We start from the raw sequence: 19632 nt of genomic DNA on the forward strand, positions 1-19632 counted from the left end.
AAAGTAAGGGCTAAGAACATAGAGAACCAGACATTTGATCTTATCATATTAATTTATATATTCAGCAAGGATTTACTTATTCTATCTGTGTGTACATGTGTGTGTATCCTATATTGTCCTTTAAAATTGAGGGCAAACTATCTTACATAGCAGAGTAAAAATCTCCAAGTAGATTTATCAACTAAGCAACATATTTTTTCCACAGAAAATAAATAGCCAGTCAAGATGGAGGCATAGGTAAACATAGCTCATCTCCTTGTACAACCACAGCAAAAATTACAACTAGACTACAAAACAAGTATCATCCAGAACTGTCAGAAAATCAAGCTGTAGAGATATACGACAACCAAGGAATTAAAGAAGTCACATTCATCCAGATGGGTAGGAGATGCAGAGACATGTGGAGAGAGACATGTGGAGAGAGACACGTGGAGATGCTGAACCAGCTGTTCCACATACACATGTGGTAGATAATAATTGGGAAGGATATCAGGAGTGAGGGAACCCAGCCCCGGGTTCCAGTGCCAGGAATATAAGTCCCTAAAACTTCTGGCTGTAAAATCTAGTGGGGGCTGGGGAGACAGAGAAAACCAGGAGTCTCAGGCCTCTCTTCTTAAAGAGCCACAACTGACTTAGGACTTACCAGACTCACTCCCTCTGGGCTTTAGCACCAGGGCAGCAGCTGGAAGGTCACCAGTGGCTTACAGGAAGAAAATGAAGCATCTGGCATCAGGGTGAGTTACGGGATACAGCTTTCTCCCAGACAAAACTCCACAGGCCAGGCAGTGTGGCGTCATCCCCTTTCGGAACCCTCCCCCACACAAGAGCCACAGAGCAGTGACACGGTATTGGAGAGTTCATCAACCTGGTTCACACAGGTTGTCTGCCCCAGCACTTGGGAGGCTGCCAAAATGAGGATATAAAAAAAAATACAGCCCAAAAGAAAGAACAGAACAAAACTCTACAAAAAGAACTACACAAAATGGAGACAAGCAATCTATCAGATGCAGAGTTCAAAACACTGGTTATTAGGATACTCAAGGAACTCATTGGGTACTTCCACAGCATAAGAAAGACCCAGGAAGAAAAAAAGGTTAAACTAAGTGAAATAAAGAAAAGAGAACCAACAGTGAAGTAGATGAAGTTGAGACTCAAAAGAATGATTTGGAATATAAGGAAGAAAAAAACCATTCAATCAGAATAGCAAGAAGGAAAAAGAACCAGCCCTGGCTGGTGGGGCTCAGTGGATTGAGTGCTAGCCTGCAAACCAAAGGGTCTCAGGTTCAATTCCCAGTCAGGGCACTTGCCAGTAGGGGACAGACAAGAGGCAACCACACATTGATGTTTCTCTCCCCCTCAGTTCCTTCCTCCCTTCCCCTCTCTCTAAAAATAAAGTCTTTTAAAAAAATAATAAAAGTAACATTAAAATAGAAAAATAGAACCCCCCAAAATGAGGATAGGCTAAGGAGTCTCTGTGACAATTTCTAATGTAACATTTAAATCATAGGGATGCCAGAAGAAGAGAAAGAGCAAGAAATTGGAAATTTATTTGAAAAAAATACAGAAAGAAAACTCTCCTAATCTGGTGAAGGAAATAGACATACAAGACCAGGAAGCACAAAATCCCAAACAAGTTGGACCAAAGAGGACCACACCAAGACACATCATAATTAAAATGCTAAAGGTTAAAGAGAGACTCATAAAAGCAGGAAGGGAAAAGCAGAGAGTTACCTACAAAAGAGTTTCCATAAGCCTGTCAGCTGATTTCTCAAAAGAAACCTTGCAGGCTAGATGAGATTGACAAGAAGTATTCAAAGTGACAAAAAGCAAGGATCTACAACCTAGATTGCTCTATCCAGCAAAGCTATCATTTAAAATTGAAGGTCAGATAAAGTGCTGCCCAGAAAAGGTAAAGCTAATGGAGTTTATCATCACCAAACCACTATTACATGAAATGTTAAAGGGAGTTATTTAAGAAAAAGAAGATCAAAACTATGAACATTAAAATGGCATCAAGTTCACAACTATCAACTGAATCTAAAAGACAAACTAAGCAAACCACCAGAACAGAAAGAGAAATCACTGATACGGAGATCATTTTGAGTGCTATCATTTGGGATAGGAAAGGGGGAGAAAGGGAGAAACAGGGCAGGGATGAAGAAGTACAAATTGGCAGGTGCAGAATAGGTAAGAGGATGTTAAGAACAGTACAGGATATGGAGTAGCTAAAGAACTTATACGCATGATCCACGGTCATGAGCTAAGGGGGGATGGAGGGCTGGGAATTCCTGGAGGGAATGGGAGGTACCAGGTAGAAGGGAGCAAAGGGGGAAAAACTGAGACAACTGTAATAGCATAATCAATAAAATATATTTTAAAAATAAAATAAATAAAAAATAAATTGATTATATGGCTACACTTTTAGTTGAGGGAATGAGGTAAAAATTATATATTAAAATCACCTGATTTTAATTACCTGAAAATATGTTCTATCTCATGCCTCTTAACAGGCCTCCTATGTCAATACATATTGTAAGATATTGGACTAGCTGTCTTAAAAATTTTTCTATTATCTTTCTATCTTGTGCAACTTCCTAGAAGCATTTATTCAACTCTTATTAAATATACAAATTTAACTGCTACCTGTTAAATTGCTCTAATAGATTTAATTCAATATGACAAATAGCTTAACTAAACATAAACAAGAAAGTTTTCAAAATAATCTTATTCAAATGTGCTCAAACATCACAAGTTTGTAACATCTTGTACTAAGGGGCTATTTAAAACCTACAGTAAGTCATTGGTACTTACAGTCCATTTACCTGTGGTTTCACTAGCAAACATAGTGACTGCAGTATAGGAACTGCTCACAACCAAAAACAAACAAACAAATAAACAAACAAAAAAACTCATCATCCTTTTAATTAAGTACCTGAAGATTGGTAATTCTTTTAAATTTCTTGTTTGTTCCAATATTTAACTGCCCTGATAGTTGAGGGGTTCTTTATATCTAACCTAGCTATACTACTAGATTTAATTGTATCTCTTCTCTGCTAGTCTCTGAAAACTATTACAATTAACCAATCAACTACATGGAAGTCCACATTATTATTGTAAGATGAAAGTGAATAATTTAAGGGGAAAAAAGGAAGGACTAAGAAAATAACATTCCTGATCTTATTTTCTTTGTTCAAACAAACCAGTTTCACTGTACAATTTTCCTCCTTGACAACTATGTTAATTCTTTTTAAGAATATTTACACAGCCCTGGGTGGTGTGGCTCACTGGATTGAGTGCTGGCCTGCAAAGCAAAGGGTCACTGGTTTGATTCCCAGTCAGGGCACATGCCTGGGTTGCAGGTCAGGTCCCCAGTGAGAGGTGCATGAGAGGAAACCACACATTGATGTTTCTCTCCCTCTCTTCCCCTCTCTCTAAAAATAAATAAAATCCTTTTAAAAGAATGTTTATACAATTAATCAGTAAACAAAAATAGTAGAAAGATGCTTCTTAATGGTTTGCTTCATATTGGCCTAAAAATTAATTTACAATCCAATCTTGATCCACCTTCCCATTATTATTCCACTGAATTCAATGGAAAAGTAAGGAGTCTTGAATCATAATAAAGTAAGTTAAGAGACTTACCTCCTTGATTTTTTTTCTACTTGCTTTTCTAAAGGGAGGGGGAGTGGCAGGGAAGTTTCTTAGAAAAGATCTGAGGCCCAGTTTTGTTTTGTTTTTTTAAAGATTTTATTTATTTATTTTTAGAGAGGGAAAGGGAGGCAGATATAGAGGGAGAGAAACATCAATGTGTGACTGCCTCTCAAGCACACCCTATTGGGGACCTGGCCCACAGCCCAGGCATGTGCCCTGACTGGGAATCGAACCAACAACCCTTTGGTTCACAGCCTGGGACTCAATCCACTGAGCCACAACAGTCACGGCTGAGGCCCAGTTTTTATCTTTCTGGATAAAATAAGTTCTGTACAACTATGCCTCAAGAATAATTCAAAAGAGTATATACTATTTCTGGTACCACTTCACTAAGAAAACACAATTTCGATTTAACTCCCCCTTTAGTGGGTAAGCCTGTAGGAAAACACTAGTGCTCAATTACAAGGTAAAATAAGCAGAGCCTGTAGGATTCACAGAACTCTCCAATATAAAAAGTTGTATTTTCTATTAACAGCAGCCTATTAACAGTTTCTTTCATAAAAAGGAAAAAATAAAGATATCTTCAGTATCTTACATGGCTAATTAAATACATTCACTTACCTCTACTTCTTTGCGAAACCCATATAGACAGTAAAGGGTAAGGGGGAGGACAAAGAGAATAGTAGAAGTGACTACCGTATACAAGAGATGGCCCCAAAATCTACGGAGCTAGCAAGCAAAGGCAAAAATGGTAACTGGCTTAGTAGATAAAGACTAAGGGGAAGAAGCCAAGATGTAAAGTGAATCAAACCACAGAATCCCAGAAAGGCTCAGAAGTTAAAGACACTACGGTATCTCTGAAGGTGGATGTATGGCATAACTAAAAACAAAAGGAAAGGTCTTAATAAATAAGTTAAGACTCCTGGATCCACTTCGCCATCCTGTAGACAGGCTCTTTACATTGTTCCAGATCAGTGGAAAACTGAGAGGTGCTCACTCTTTGAAATGGATGAAATTGGACTCAAGCACAAAAAGATACTGAATTCAGCTGAGATGGATTTATTTTAAAAACAGATTAAGTGGAAACAAATACTAGACAAATAATCCCCAATATAAGGAGACAGGTACAGTATCCTTTTCCTAGTAGGCTCCCTAAACATTGATAAAGAAGTTTCTACTCTCTAGTCTGGACACTGAAGGGCTCCTCTGGAAAACTGATTAATTTAAAGCGGTGGGAATGAGGGGAGATGGACTGTCAGGCAACAGGCACCCAATAAAAATGTCCAGGTCTCTAACCAATTACCTTACTAAAGCCTACAACTTCATGGCTCAACCACATGGCTATGTGGACTCAACACATAGTAATTCCAATCAGTATTTTAGTGCCCAGAAGTCTTCAGAGTAGAAAAGGAGGTAATTCAAACATTCAGGATCCAAAAATATTACTATTCACGTACCCCCTTCTCAGGAAACTACTGGTGGATAACCACTACCAAAACACTAAAAGGAAATAAGTAATCCAACACAGACAAGCAAAGGTAGTTTCCAAGGGGAGTGCTGTGAAAGAGACCTACAGAACAACCAGTCCAAATTGGAACTGAAGAATGAAGGGCTCAAATAGGGATGCTAACAGGAGAGAGAGAGAGGAAAAAAAGAAACTCGTAAATTACACAAACTCTTTAAAGGTAAGGAGGGAAGACATATACTTCTGGTAGATGGTCTAGGGGTGAATTATCTACCAATAGGTATACCAATATATCAGGAGTCAGAAAACTTTATCTTTAAAGAGCCACAGAAAAAATATTTTAGGTTATATATTTAGGCTTTGTGGGTCATCTGTCTGTATCACAACTATACAACTTTTCTGTAGTGTGAAAACAGGTATAAAATAAACCACTAATGAGTGAGCATGGCTGTATTACAATACAATTATTTTTACAAAAGGTGGCAGGCTATGTTTGCCCTCTGGGGTGGTAATCTACCAATCCCTAACATAGATAATTAAGTAAAAATTAGATAATCATTAAAATTGGGGAAAACAAAAAGTTGCAAAAGAAATGGAATGAAATCCTAATAAACTATATGGCTCAGCTATAAATAATATTTATATAACTATAATAATATAAACAATAGATATTGTTTTTACCAAATCTTATAATAACTATATTGGCAAGGTAAGGAAAGAAAGAAGGGAGAAGAGTGTATATAAGTAAGCCAGTGTCCAAGTGATAGGTATTTGGAGTATTAGAAATAAAATATCTAAACCATCAACAGAAAGTCAAGAGACTAATCCTGAATAACTAAAATAACTTAAAACTCAAGAATAAGTATGCTATTTGCTTTTAAATTTTTTAAATAAAGTAAAAGTTAAAAGAATTCAAAGAGATTGTATCTGAGAAACACATCTAATAGGGCTCAGGACTACAGCTTTTCATTTTAAATCTTGCTGATCTGCTTGGTTTCTTAAAACGACATAAATGTATATAATAAGCATTGAAAATTCCCTACCTGACATTTATTTCCTCTTCTAATGTCAATTAATATCTACTCTCCATTTCTTCTTACTAAACAAAAGCCTTATTTTGTTCAGAGGGGCAATGTTCCCACATTAAAAAAAAATACTATGTTTCTCTTAGTATGGCCAATGCTATGCCAGCTAAAGCTTCCAGAAAAGAATCTATTTTCTGATCCAAAAGTCAACTCTCTTCTTGCTCCTTCCCTTCCTTCCTCTTCCACCCTGAAATCCACTGTGAGTGATGTCTGGAGGTATAACATCCACGGAACCATGAGAATGAAAAGTCAAAGGCTAAACATGACATCAGAAAACTCCAGGGAACCCAAGTCCTTGATGACATTACTGAAAAGATGCACCACCAGTACTGAACTATCTATCTCCAGACTCCTTGCTATCAAGAAAAATCAATTCCTACATAAGCCAGGCAGTTTGGTTTTCCGTCATTTGCAATGGAATGCATTCTTAACTTACATAGTTATTTTGTTGATAATAAAGGTTTATTTGGATTTTCAAAAAAGAAAAACATGAAAGAGCCTTGATTTGTTCAGGCTTATCTGCTCATCCATTCTACTACAACTAGAAAAGGAAGTATGAAAAAACTCTACATGCACATGAAAAAAGATGTGCACATGACATAAAAGATGGCATCTCAATGATTACAATAGCAACCAAATGTTTACTTCCTATCTTCACATCTTTTAGCAAAAACTAATAAATTTCCTTCATTTCTCTTCTTTCCCATCCCATCTCACCAGTTGCATCTCTCCTGAAGCTCACTAATTCAACAACTACTTGAAACTGAATCTTCTAACAGATTGTGCCTTGTATTATTTAAATTACAGAGAATTACAGCAACCTAAAGCTTTTAATTGCAGGGGAAAAGGTATCTTTGTGTTTTGCCTCCATGTAACACTACTCTACAAATTAATGTCATAAATTTTCTTAATTCAAAGTTTGAGAAAACACGACAAGAGTAAACATGTCTTAGAGAGAAAAACACAAACTTAAATTACTTTAAAGCAAATGAGAGGTTTGGAAATGTAAATGGTTAACTCAACCCCAAAAAAAAGATCACTGTCTTCAACAAGTATTAATATTGCTTAATTTTAACAGAGTATTGTGAATATACATTTCCACTAGTACTTTAAAAAAAATGCATAAGCTTCTGCTTTCATCACACATATTTTTCCTATCATCCCAGAATGAAACTTAGGCCACTGTACTGACACACAGCCTATTCTCACTGCAAGAAAATTCTTAAAATGTGTTTTTAAAAAAACAGGGTTAAGTGATTTAAAAAAATTGAATATTTATAGTACTATGCCAAATTTAACCTAAATATGTCTGTTAATATATTGGCTGTGTTAGTCCACATTTTATGTAAAGCCATAAACTGAAAAATCTAAAGAACTATCAAGTAAGAGTTTAAATAAGATAGCTTACCTTTTATTTATAGGTTTTTCATCTTTCTCATAAGGCTTTACAAACCACTTGCCAATGCGTACAAAGTTCCGGTTCATTAAACACCGTTCCAACAGATTGTGAACTGCTTTGAAGAGCAGAGTTCGGCATTCATAAGAAAGTCCGTTCTCCCAAACACCATCTTCCTCTTCTACAAGAGAAATGAAAGAAACAAAAAGTAAAGTAGTGGCACTATATCTACTCAAAGCCAAGTTAAAAAGTGTTACAGTTTAAACTATACACATAAGCCCTAGTTTGCTTCCACATATTTAGTTATAATCACTTCCATATATCTCCAGACATTAAAATACCAGGTTTCAAAATTACTCCATAAGGAATAAAAGGCCTAAGTGCCATTTAATCTATTAAATTACCTGAAAATGATCTTCCCACCGTATGAAAAGGTAACATTATATTGCAAATATACTGATATGGTTTCTGTGTCAATGAAAAGGACATTTGTATAACCTGGCAAATAGTAAACACATTCTACATCTAAGATGCCAATTTCTAAGCTGGCTTACTTATTAGTTACTTTATCCTAATTCCTTCAGTCAGTCATTCAGCATGCCAAAAAGCTAGCCAGTTAATAATTAAATTCAAAACATTTTATGCCCATCAGCATTCTAATACATGACTCAACTATAAAAATAAATGACAAATAAAAAGGAAGCTTTTGGCTCAGAGCCTAACAAGCAGTGTATTATCAGCCATCTTAGGTCTCATTTCAACTATATGATTCCTATAACTCAGTACAGAATCCTCCACTTGGGAGAGAAATTTAAAAACTTAAAAACCTACATTTTAAATGGTACTTCTGACATAAAGTTATAGCTATCTTTACTAACTATACAGCCTTTATTTTGCCAGCAAATCTATTAACCATTCCAAGTTAATTTACAGATAGTACTTCAACATTTTAACTTTTATCATGTTTTAAACTGTTACCTCAGATATAATTGAGTACCATTCTATATGCTACATACCTATTTATCATTATTGATTTTTAGAGAGGTTGCTTATTTGTCCTGACTGAAGGCTGAACCCGCAACATTGGCAATATGACACTTTAACCAACCGAGCTCCCAGCCATGGCTGGCCTATATATCTTTACAAACATTTTATAAATATTGGTCATCTTCTTTCAATTTAATAAATGACAGAACCTTTCTTAATTCAACACTAAAAATGTATACACTATATACACAGAAAAAAAAAAACCATGATGCTTTTGAATTAAAGCAGGGCTATGTATTAAAAGTAACACACAGTTTATACTCAAAACTTACACAACAAATGGGTAGAATAAACATTAACAAAAAGGCATGACTGAACTTTAAACTGCAGTAGAAATTTGTGCCACTATACAATTTAATGTTGAATTTATGCTGTTCTTTAAAGTGTTTTCTAAATTATAATCAAGTATTCAAATCAACTAATTGTTTCTGCTTAAAAGGTAAGCTTTAAGAAAAATGAGATAAGCTTTAGAAAATGACAATACTTGAGTTATAATAATTTCTAAGTCATTAACATTTGGCATTTGTATTAAATAGAAAAAGTCCTTCATATTCTATTATATTATAGACATCTTTATCTACTTCTATTTAAAGCCGTTAACTTTACAAGTTTCACTTTATTAAAGAAACAGTAAGCTAGGAGAAAGGGAAGTGGCACATAGTGACATTGCTTTAATTATTTAAAGGTCTGAATCACAAGCATATCTGTAAGTTCTTAAGAGAAAAAAATGGACTTCCAGCCAATACGGAGGCGTAGGTAGACGTGCTTTGCCTCCTCGCACAACCACAAAAAGAATTACAACTAAATCTCAAAACAAGTACCACCAAGAGCTGTAAGAAAATCAAACTGTGTGGAAGTCCAACAACCAAGAATTTAAAGCCACAATCATCCGGACTAGTAGGAGGGACAGAAAAGTGCAGACTGGAAAGAGAGGCGAGGAGACTCAATGTAGCTTAGAGAGGTGTCGGAGGCAGAATGGACACATGCTGTCCCACATTCAAGTGTGGTGGATAAAAATCGGGAGGGATACTTTGGGATCAAGTGATCCCAGCCCCAGGCCGGACTGCACAGCCCAGCGTTCTAGTGGCAGGAAGATAAATCTCCATAACTTCTGGCTGTAAAAATCAGTGGGGGTTGGGGCAGTGGAAGAAACTGCAGGATTTTCAGGAAACTTCACTTAAAGGGCTTGTGCGGTCTTAAAATGTATGCACACCCAACCACTCTGGGATTCAACATCAGGGCAACAGCTGGCAGGGTGCCAGTCACATACAAGGAGTGGGTGAAATGACTGTAAACAGGGTGAATGCTGGGCAAACCCCCAGAAGCCAGGCAGGTGCACCATCCCCTCTACAAGCTCTCCTCCACCCAGAGCCACAAAGTGTGAAGCGGGTTACCCCACCCTGGCAATTATCTAAGGCTCTGCCCCACACTATTTACAGGTGCCTTTTACAGGAAATCAAAGCAGCTCTACCCAATACACAGAAACAAACACAGGGAAGCTGCCAAATTAAGGAGACAAATAAATATGGCCCAAATGAAAGAATAGAACAAAACTCCAGAAAAAGAACAGAACAAAACCCCAGAACAAAATGGAGACAGCCGACCTATCAGATGCAGAGTTCAAAACACTGGTGATCAAGATGCTCAAAGAGCTCATCGGGTACAGCAAAAGCATAAAGGAGGAAATGAAGATTACACTAAGTAAAATAAAGAAAAATATACAGGGAACCAATAGTGAAGGGCAGGAAGCTTGGTTCAGATCGACGATTTGGAACATAGGAAGAAATAAATATTCAACCAGAACAGAAAGAAGAAACAAGAATTCAAAAAAAACAAAAACAAAAACAAAAAACCGAGGATAGGGCAAGACATCTCTGGGACACGTCCAAAACTACCAACATCCAAATTATAGGGATGCCAGAAGGAGAAAAGGAAGAGCAAGAAATCGAGATTTATTTGAAAAAATAATGAAACAAAACTTCCAAAATTTGGCAACGAAAATAGACATACAAGTCCAGAAAGCAGAGTCCCAAACAAGTTGGACCCAAAGAGACACATAATTAAAATGTCAAAGGTTAAAGATAAAGAATCTTAAAAGCAGCAAGAGAAAAAGCAGAGTTACCTACAAAGGAGTTCCCATAAGACTGTCAGTTGATTTCTCAAAAGAAACTTTGCAGGCTAGAAGGTACTGGCAAGAAGTATTCAGTGATGAAAAGCAAGGACCTACAACCTAGATTACTCTATCTAGCAAAGCTATTAGTTATAATAGAAGGACAGATAAAGTGCTTCCCAGGAAAGGTAAAGCTAAAGGAGTTCATCATCACCATTATATGAAATGTTAAAGGGACTTATTTAAGAGAAAGAAGATCAAAACTATGAACATTAAAAAGGCAACAAATTCACAACTACCAACAACTGAATCTAAAAGCAAACAAACTAAGCAAACAACCAGAACAGGAACAGAATCATAGGTATGGAGATCAGTTAGGAGGGGGAAGAGGGAGAATGGGGGAAAAGATGCAGGGATTAAAAAGCATAATTGGTAGGTACAAAATAGGGGAATGTTAAGTATAGGAAACAGAGAAGCCAAAGAACCTATATGGATGACCCATGGACATGAACTGAGGGGGGGAATGCTGGAGAAGCAGGGTACCAGGCAGTGTGTGGGGGGGGGCGGGGGGGTCAAAGGGGGAAAAACTGGGACAACTGTAATAACAATCAATAAAATACTTTAAAAAAATGAATCTTTCTCAATCTGCTTTGAGCTTAATCAGGTTCTGTAATTTCAAAATTAAATAGCTACATTAAAGAGTTTTACCTCGCCCTGGCTGGTGTGGCTCAGTTGGTTAGAGCATTGTCCCATCACCAAAAGGCTGCGGGTTCAATCCCCAGTCAGGGCACATACCTAGGTTGTGGGTTGCTTCCCGGTCAGCGAATGATTGCTGGTCCGGGTGTGTATGGGAGGCAACCAACTGATGCTACTTTCTTGCATCAATGTTTCTCTCTCTTCCTTCCTCTTTCTAAAAACAATGAAAAAATGTCTTTGGGTGAGGATAAAAAAAAAAGTTTTACATCAAATTATGTGACTTGTGACTAAAAATATACATCTTCTTAATTTCAAGAGATTTATGCTAGAAATATCTCCCAACTCCTAACTTCTTTATAATCAGTTTAATACACTTTATGTTGCCTTTTACCCCCAAAAATCCTTACCTTGTACTCAGCACAATGGTTGTAACATTTATTCTACACAAGTAGCCTTTACCAAAATCTTTTTTCTAACTACTTCTAAGTACTGAAGTATCAAATATCCAAGACACACAGTTACCATTACGTATCAACTGCTGTGAGGTCACTATAAACTTCATCAGATTACTGTTAAAACTTGCCTTCTTCCCCAAAAAAGTAAATTAAAAAGTCTTTGGCACAGTAAAGGCTGTAATACAATAACTGAACATAAAATTCTGAAATTTTTAGTTTTGTTCATTTAAAAAGCCTATTTCAGCTAAACCTGTAGTTAAATGATTTAAGAATACTATAGTTTAGAAAATTAATCAGTATTAACTTTCAAGCATTTCTCCCTCATTGCTAAATTTTATCTACAGAAACTCAGATGAACTTAATCATCATTTTACATTATATCCTCAAATGCCCACACTTCTCATTAACACTAAATGAGGGTTATACATAAAACAAAGAAAAACAGACCACCTGTTAGGGTTCTCTAAAGCCAACAAACCTCTGAAGTACATCTTCACCTATGTGGCAAGTAACTAAGCATTCATTACACTAAAGTAATATAATTTCATTTTTCATTGCTGGGGAGATAATGAGAATTAAATCCTAATAATACTCAATAAAAAGTATAAAAGGAATGGGGGTGTCACTTAGAAACAAGAAGCTTAGTAAGCCAAGCTTCTAATATCCCGATGTTACATTACTAATTAAAGTACTTATCTACTTTTATTTTTATTATTTAATTATTAGTACTTCTCTTTTCATATTCAGAGATATGAAAAGTGAAATGGTACAACCAAAACAGTGGTATGTACCTCTTACACTAAATAAAACAAGTCCTTGAATCTCAACGCCAGCATTATATTAGGAAAGCGGGGAAAGGGGAACACATGACAAATCCTTACCTACCTCTTTTGAATTTCATCAACCATAGCCTAATGGAAAAAGTTTGCTTAAGGCATTTAAATAAATGTCCTCTTCCTCCTCTATTATCTGTATCCCCAGAGAAAACAGTTTCAATTCTGCATTTTTAGTACTTTTCCATTATTATTAGTGTTAGAACTTTTAGTTACTACTTATTTTTACCCAGTATTTATTTGAACAATGCAAAAGTCCAAATGCTAAATGTAATTACCATAAAATATTTTTTTGCTGAGGATACAGATTGCAATGACACCAAAGTATGAGATAGGTCATCAAAATAATGCTCTATGAGTGGGTCAAAGAAACAAAAAAGCTGATATACCTAGTACCTGTACTCAACTTTTTTCCCTCAAAACTGACATCTTTAAATACATCCACAGTGATAAGCTAGCAGAGAAGGAATCTTTTCCTAAGTAATTCTGACAAGCTATTAAAATGCATAATAATTAAAGGATGGGTCAAAAATTATCATGGTAGAAAACACCATGTATTTCCTGAAAGAATAAAGAAAAATGTTTAAATGTCTAGTTCAGTGTTTGTCTTGAACAATAATCACCCATTCATAAGCCATTCATTCAACAAATATTACTGAGAGCCTTAAGCTGGCAGCATCACTGAGAAATGGCAAACCTGAAAAACTAACTTTGATTTAAAAACAGCCTAATATGTTAATGATTATTTTTGAAGAATTTAAAAGACAGTTTTCTTGTTCAAAATGGATAGTACACAGGAGAAACAGGGCAAACAAAGTTGTCCCTAAATGATTAGCTAATATAAAAAGTTGAGTCACAAGTAAATTAAGGTACAGAATATAGAAATGAATTAACTCTCCAGGCTCCCGGGGGCACAAAACAGTTTTTTAATTTGTAGATTTCTACACTTGGCTGCTGTTTATCTGTCAATACTGCTAAAGTTGCAATTTAAGGTTAAATTCCACTATAATTAATATCCTTCAATAAAAAGCATCCAAAATTAACTTCTAAGACTAACCCATAGCCCATATAGTGTGATAGTACTATGATGAATTTCTGGCACAATGAAAGTATTGGGTTAGCCAAAAAGTTTTAGTTTTTTTCTGTACGATGGCTCCAGTAGTGCTTAGCTGTCTTAACTTCATTCAGAATAATTTTATTAGACTGTATTGTTACGGCTGTCATATCAGCATGCATTTAAAAAACATCGAAATTGGTGAATTTTTGTGCAGCCATTTTCATATTGAAGATGGAAGAAAATATGCAACATTTTTGGCTATTATGGTTTATTATTTCAAGAAGGGTAAAAATGCAACTGAAACGCAAAAGAAGGTGTGTAGTGTATGGAAAAGGTGCTGTGACTGACCGAACTTGTCAAAAGTGGTCTGCAGTTTCTTGGAAATACTGACATTTTAGCCAAAGATTTCTTTGCTGTGAGGTTCTCTTTTATTGGAAGATGTTTAGCAGCACCCCTGGCCTCTATCCATGAGAAGCCAATAGCGGAAGATAGCCAACATACTCAAAATATCCAAATCAATAAAGTTATTGGTGAAAATGAAAAAATGTCTTTTATTTTACAGAAAAAACTAAAAGGATATTTTTTTGGCCACACCAATATTTAGACATGTTGCTAAAATCCCGTACGTAGACCACAGGATCCAGGGAAATAAATATTTTTGGCTTTGAGTCTTATTTTTCAATTCTCAAGGTATCAGTTTTTTTAGAGTCTCATCACATTCTAGATTACTGTGATTTTTTTCAAAGATGTAAACATTGGGAGAAGGACTAGTCTTTGTTTTTATTTTTGTCATTTCTTTTAAAGAAAAGACAAAAAAAACAATAATGACAACAATAAAATTCCAAAAAGGTTAAGGCACAAAATAAAAATACCCAGAAAACTTTTCTCCTTCAAGGAAGTACTTATGTTAATGAAATAATCTTGCTTTGAAGAGAACAGTACACCTGAAAGAACCAATCAGTCCTACCAACTACAGAGACTTTTGACCAGAGTGATTAAGCTAAAATTTTCTCACCACCAATTTTACACTTCTATCATATAAGCACTAAACCGGTCTGCTACAAAGTTTAAATTCAAAAAACAAATAAAATTTAGAAGGCTGAAATCAGAGAAGGGTCTTGTTCTTTAATTCTTTTTCTATCGAAACATATCAATGTTGATTCAACTATCCATTCTCTAGAGGGAGCAGAGCAGAGAGTTTAGCTTTGGGATTCAAGGGATATTTTGAAATATCTTTTTGGAATGTTATAGTTAGGCCAATACTAGTTAGCACAAATCCTGACCCAAAAATCATCAGGTTTTGCAAACAGTATTGCAAAGTATTAAAGTTTTAAAACAGGTCTTACTAAACAGTATAGTCTATAGCTACAAAATAAGTAACTGAGAGTTTAAAGTCTGTATCAAATCAGATTTGGTTTGTTGTATCAGATTTTTACCAATTAGCAATAAAATGAGTTTAAATTTTATTTCTAAACATCAGCTAAACCTGAAATGAGGGTGACCCAAACATGTGCTATATGATGTAAGGGAAACAGGAAGAAATTTAAAATGCACTATAGAACCTGATCAGACTACTCAGAACTATCAGGATCATCAAAAACAAGGGAAGTCTGAGAAACTGTCTCAATCTAGAATAGCCTAAGAAGGCATGACAAATGGAATGTGGTAACCTGGATGAGATCACAGGACAGAAAGAGGTTATTAGGTTTTTACCTTGGTTTTTACCAAGGGAATTTCAAGTAAAGTATGAACTTAGTTTATACTAATGTATCAATATTGGTTCATTAGTTGTGAAAATGTACCATTCTCTTTTTTTAACATATTTTATTTATTTGTTTTCAGAGAGAGGGGAAGAGAGAGAGAGAATCATCAATGTGTGGTTGCCCCCTGTGCACCCCCAACTGGGGATCTGGCCTGCAACCCAGGCATGTGCCATGACTGTGAATCAAACCAGTGACCCTTTTGTTCACAGGCCAGCGCTCAATCCACTGAGCTACACCAGCCAGGGGAAAACATACCACTCTAATGTAAGATGTTAACAAGAGAAACTGGGTTAGAGTTATACAGGAACCCTCTATACTATCTTTGCAACTTTTATATAAATATAAAAACTATTTTTAAAATAAAAAGTGCATTTTTGAAAATACATTATGGATGACACAAAGGTGAAAGGGAGTTAAGCAAAGGCAATTCTCTACTTTTACTATTGAATATTTCAGTTAAGAAAAACAGAATTCTAATCTTTGCAAATGAAATGCCTTCTCTCCATCCCCAACAAGAGAGGCAATATTATCATCAACATTACAAACATTTCAGTAACAAGATGGTAGGTGCTGAACCAAACAGAAGGACACTGCACTGAAGAGCAACCTCAAAATAAAATTAACCAGCTTTTTAGTTACCACCTGGGTCCTTCCGGTTCCCCTTTCCTCAGTGCTACACCTCCACTTGTAACTCACGACTGCCTCCTGCAGCTGATGCCACCCCTGCTGTCCAGATGCTCTCTTCTCAAGGGAGCTTAAAAGAAGGAAATAGAGTGCCACAGATGGGAAGAAATGAAAATGGGTTAGCTAGAGAGGCCGAGGTTAGACTAATTACCCCAAAAGGGAGGCAGACTGTGTCCCTGGGGCAAAGGGAGAGACAAATAAACTCCATCTGAAAAGACCTTACTATTCTTTAAGATAAGTCTAATTTAAGTAACAACATTCTAAAGTAAATGACAGGTTAAAAAAAAAGCTACATTATATAAATACCACTGACTACACAACTACTTAAAAGCATTATAGGACAGGCTCTGGAATACTGAATATATGATTACATACAGCTCTTAATATATTTTGGCCTACTATTTCAATTGCTTTCACTCTGATAAATATTTACAAGTTATTTATCATTCAATGGCATTCAGCAAAATCTGACAACAATTAACACCTATTCTTCCAAAATTACTTTAATTCATATTCAAAAATCAGTATTTTAAAGTACAAATATTACTATTTTTAAAATTATGCTAAAAATTAAACTAGAGGAGAAATGTTTTAAACTATAACGCGGTTTCAGAAAACATTTAACTCATAACATGAAACTTAGAAAAATATCAACATGGTTTTTCAATAAACATCAAATCAGCAGGCTGACATTTATTTAATATGCTCTTAACTTTCAAAACCTTAGTCCCACTATGATAAAACTAAATACCACATATCTGTTAAAATTATCTTTGATTCCACAAAATGTGCTTCATTGAATCTGGGAGGAAAAATGATCTGTTCAGATGCTCTGCCAACTTTATTAAGACTGAAACCTCTAAGACAGCATTGTAGTTTATCAACAATAAGAGCTTATCTTTAGTTTATAGACAGTTTATCAACATTAAAAGTCTTCAAACATTTTAGTAAGGTAGTTTTTATATCACCTAAAATAAAGAAAATAGCTCAAGCATACCCAAGTCAATGGAAGAAAAAGGAAGCAAGTAGGCTTGGCTTTTCTCACAACAATTAGAAAGCATCATCTTGCTGATGCGTAAAGGAATTTTATACCGGGAGATATATGCATACATCATATATGTGTACATATACATATATATCAACACATCAGTTTACATATTTATGCATACATTACATACTTAGAACTAAGGGCTAGACTCTCTAGCAGAGATCTTATTAGGAAAGCTAGAAAACATTATCACAAAAGAATTGCAACCACTCTCAAAAATAAGGATTAACATGAAGGGATTGTTCATTAGAATGTGAAAAGCAATCATCACAACAAATGTAACACATGTAACACATGCATTCATGCACAAAAGTTGGTCTAAGTGCTTATTTGAGATAGTCATCTGGATTACATTACAGCCAAAAATAAAATAGGTCCTATAGATTAAATAGACAATAGAAACTTCAGAGTATTCAATTTCAAATAACACTTTTTTTGGTAACCTAACAATCCTAAATTTATCTGTCAAGAATTATCAAACATCTTGCTGAAGTCTTTAGTACCTTACAGCAAACAACCAATCATTTACACTCCTATCATCAAATATTCGGTTAACACTGACTCTTACAATAAAGTACACAAGTTTTCAGTCCTCGGAGAGCTGTAGTTTATTTTTCTAAAGTATCATTTGGTCCTAAATCAAGAAAATAAGATGGAAGAAATCGTAATGATTTGCACAAAATAGAATTATTTCTGTGTAACTTTTTAGATTATGACCCTAACATCCTAAAAAGCTAAATAAATTGGCACTCTTCTCACATTCATGATAGTCTTGATGCCAAAGTATCTAAAATAAAAGAATCGCTTTCCAAGAATAACCAAATTAACATGTCTTCATGTTAATAAAATAACCACAAATAACAGTAACAAATTAACTACATGTTTTGAAAAAACACATGAGAAAGTTACAATTTTAGTTACTCCTACAATTGCCTGCATATTCAGACAGAAGAGAGCAGTGGCAGAATTGACACAAAGTTGACCTAACACTTGGCTTCAAAAGTATTATATGACTTTGTTAGGAACTTCATGCTCCCTGATTCCATTTTTCTTAGGTTAATGTAACACGCCTTTCTTAGGCCCTGTCCATGAGAAATTCATGAAAAAGCTGAGTGGTGGAAGGTTATTTAAAATTTAAAAAGCCTGCCACAATATAGATACTTTAAGTAAAAAGTAGTAACAACAACCATGGTTATGTAAAACATGAAGCTGAATTTTTATCTGGCTTCATACCTAAGAGTGTACCACCAAAAAATTCTTAATACAAATGATTTTCAGGGAAGGTATACGACATTGCTGTATCACTAGCTAGAAATGATTAAGTTGCTTTCACCTGATAAGTCATGGTGAATAAGGTCAGCAAAATTGGGGTCTTCACCCCACCAAAATATCCACAATTCTCTTCTTCCAGGTCTTTGATCTCGCCGCCAAACGCCAAGTACATCTGCCTTAAGGCAGCGACTAAAACTGCTCAAAATGGGGTCTTCCTCTGTCACCGGAAACAGAATAGGGGCAGAAGTTGGGCCTTGCCATACATATCTTTTCCATTTAATTCCAGTCAAGTCAGCCTGAAGAAAAGAAAGCATGAATTTTTTTTTTATTGTTGCACATTCAAAGTCAAAAGTATTCACTATTAAAGTCCCTTATTTCATTATGACATTACAATTTTCCAATATATGCTTAAGGTATTGAAAGCAGATTGAAAAAAGAAAAAAATGCTTATTAATTCTGGTAATTCAACAACCAAAAATTTAAGGAAAAAACAAAAACAGCTTAAAAATTAACACTGGCATGTCACCGAAAAGCAAGTCGAGAAATGTGCATCCCATGGGAAAATAAATATAACAGTGTTAAATATAAACGTGTATTTAATACTGCAAACATTTCCTCTCTATACTAAGTTCTCTTCTAACTGATCACATTTGTTCCTTGGTGTCACACTTGTAAAAGAAAATTAATTTTTAAAGACTTATTCCATGTTTCCATTAGTCTGAACTATAACAAAAAGTTGTTAACTTTTCACATATTCCTTTTAGGAAGTCAAACAGCTACTCACAAAGAACTGTCAGATCTGTACTAGCCTGTCTTTAAAGAACCTGATCCTAAAAGTACCAAAAATAGACTGAGCCAGAGAAGACAGAAATGTAAAACCTGCCGTGTCTTACTACATCTGCAGAGATGCTGATTAAAGGACATTGTACAAAAAAGATATCATGGGGTAAGAGCATTAAACATCTTAATTTAGCATCCTGAAAGAAATTCAACAAAGAGAATTCAGTAATTCCTTACTGTAATTTAAAGGTGCAAGTATAGGTGCCAAAAATGAAACTGCTGATACATGA

The 19632-nt window shown here is 35.3% G+C and overlaps 1 protein-coding gene across 1 annotated transcript in view; it reads right to left on the reverse strand.

Annotated features, from left to right (window-relative positions):
• The window catches only part of MED13 (mediator complex subunit 13), a 99042-nt gene that overhangs the window by 78132 nt on the left and 1278 nt on the right, over nt 1-19632 (reverse strand). Inside the window, exons 2-3 of the mRNA XM_054574856.1 lie at nt 18624-18858; nt 7610-7778 (exon numbers count right to left, since the gene is read on the reverse strand). Of these exons, the coding sequence (XP_054430831.1) occupies nt 7610-7778; nt 18624-18858 (404 nt within the window). The remainder of the gene's footprint in view (nt 1-7609; nt 7779-18623; nt 18859-19632) is intronic.

Source organism: Pteronotus mesoamericanus, unplaced genomic scaffold, assembly GCF_021234165.1.
Source record: "Pteronotus mesoamericanus isolate MK-2021 breed Mesoamerican mustached bat unplaced genomic scaffold, CSHL_Meso_final contig_269, whole genome shotgun sequence".
Lineage (NCBI taxonomy): Eukaryota > Metazoa > Chordata > Mammalia > Chiroptera > Mormoopidae > Pteronotus > Pteronotus mesoamericanus.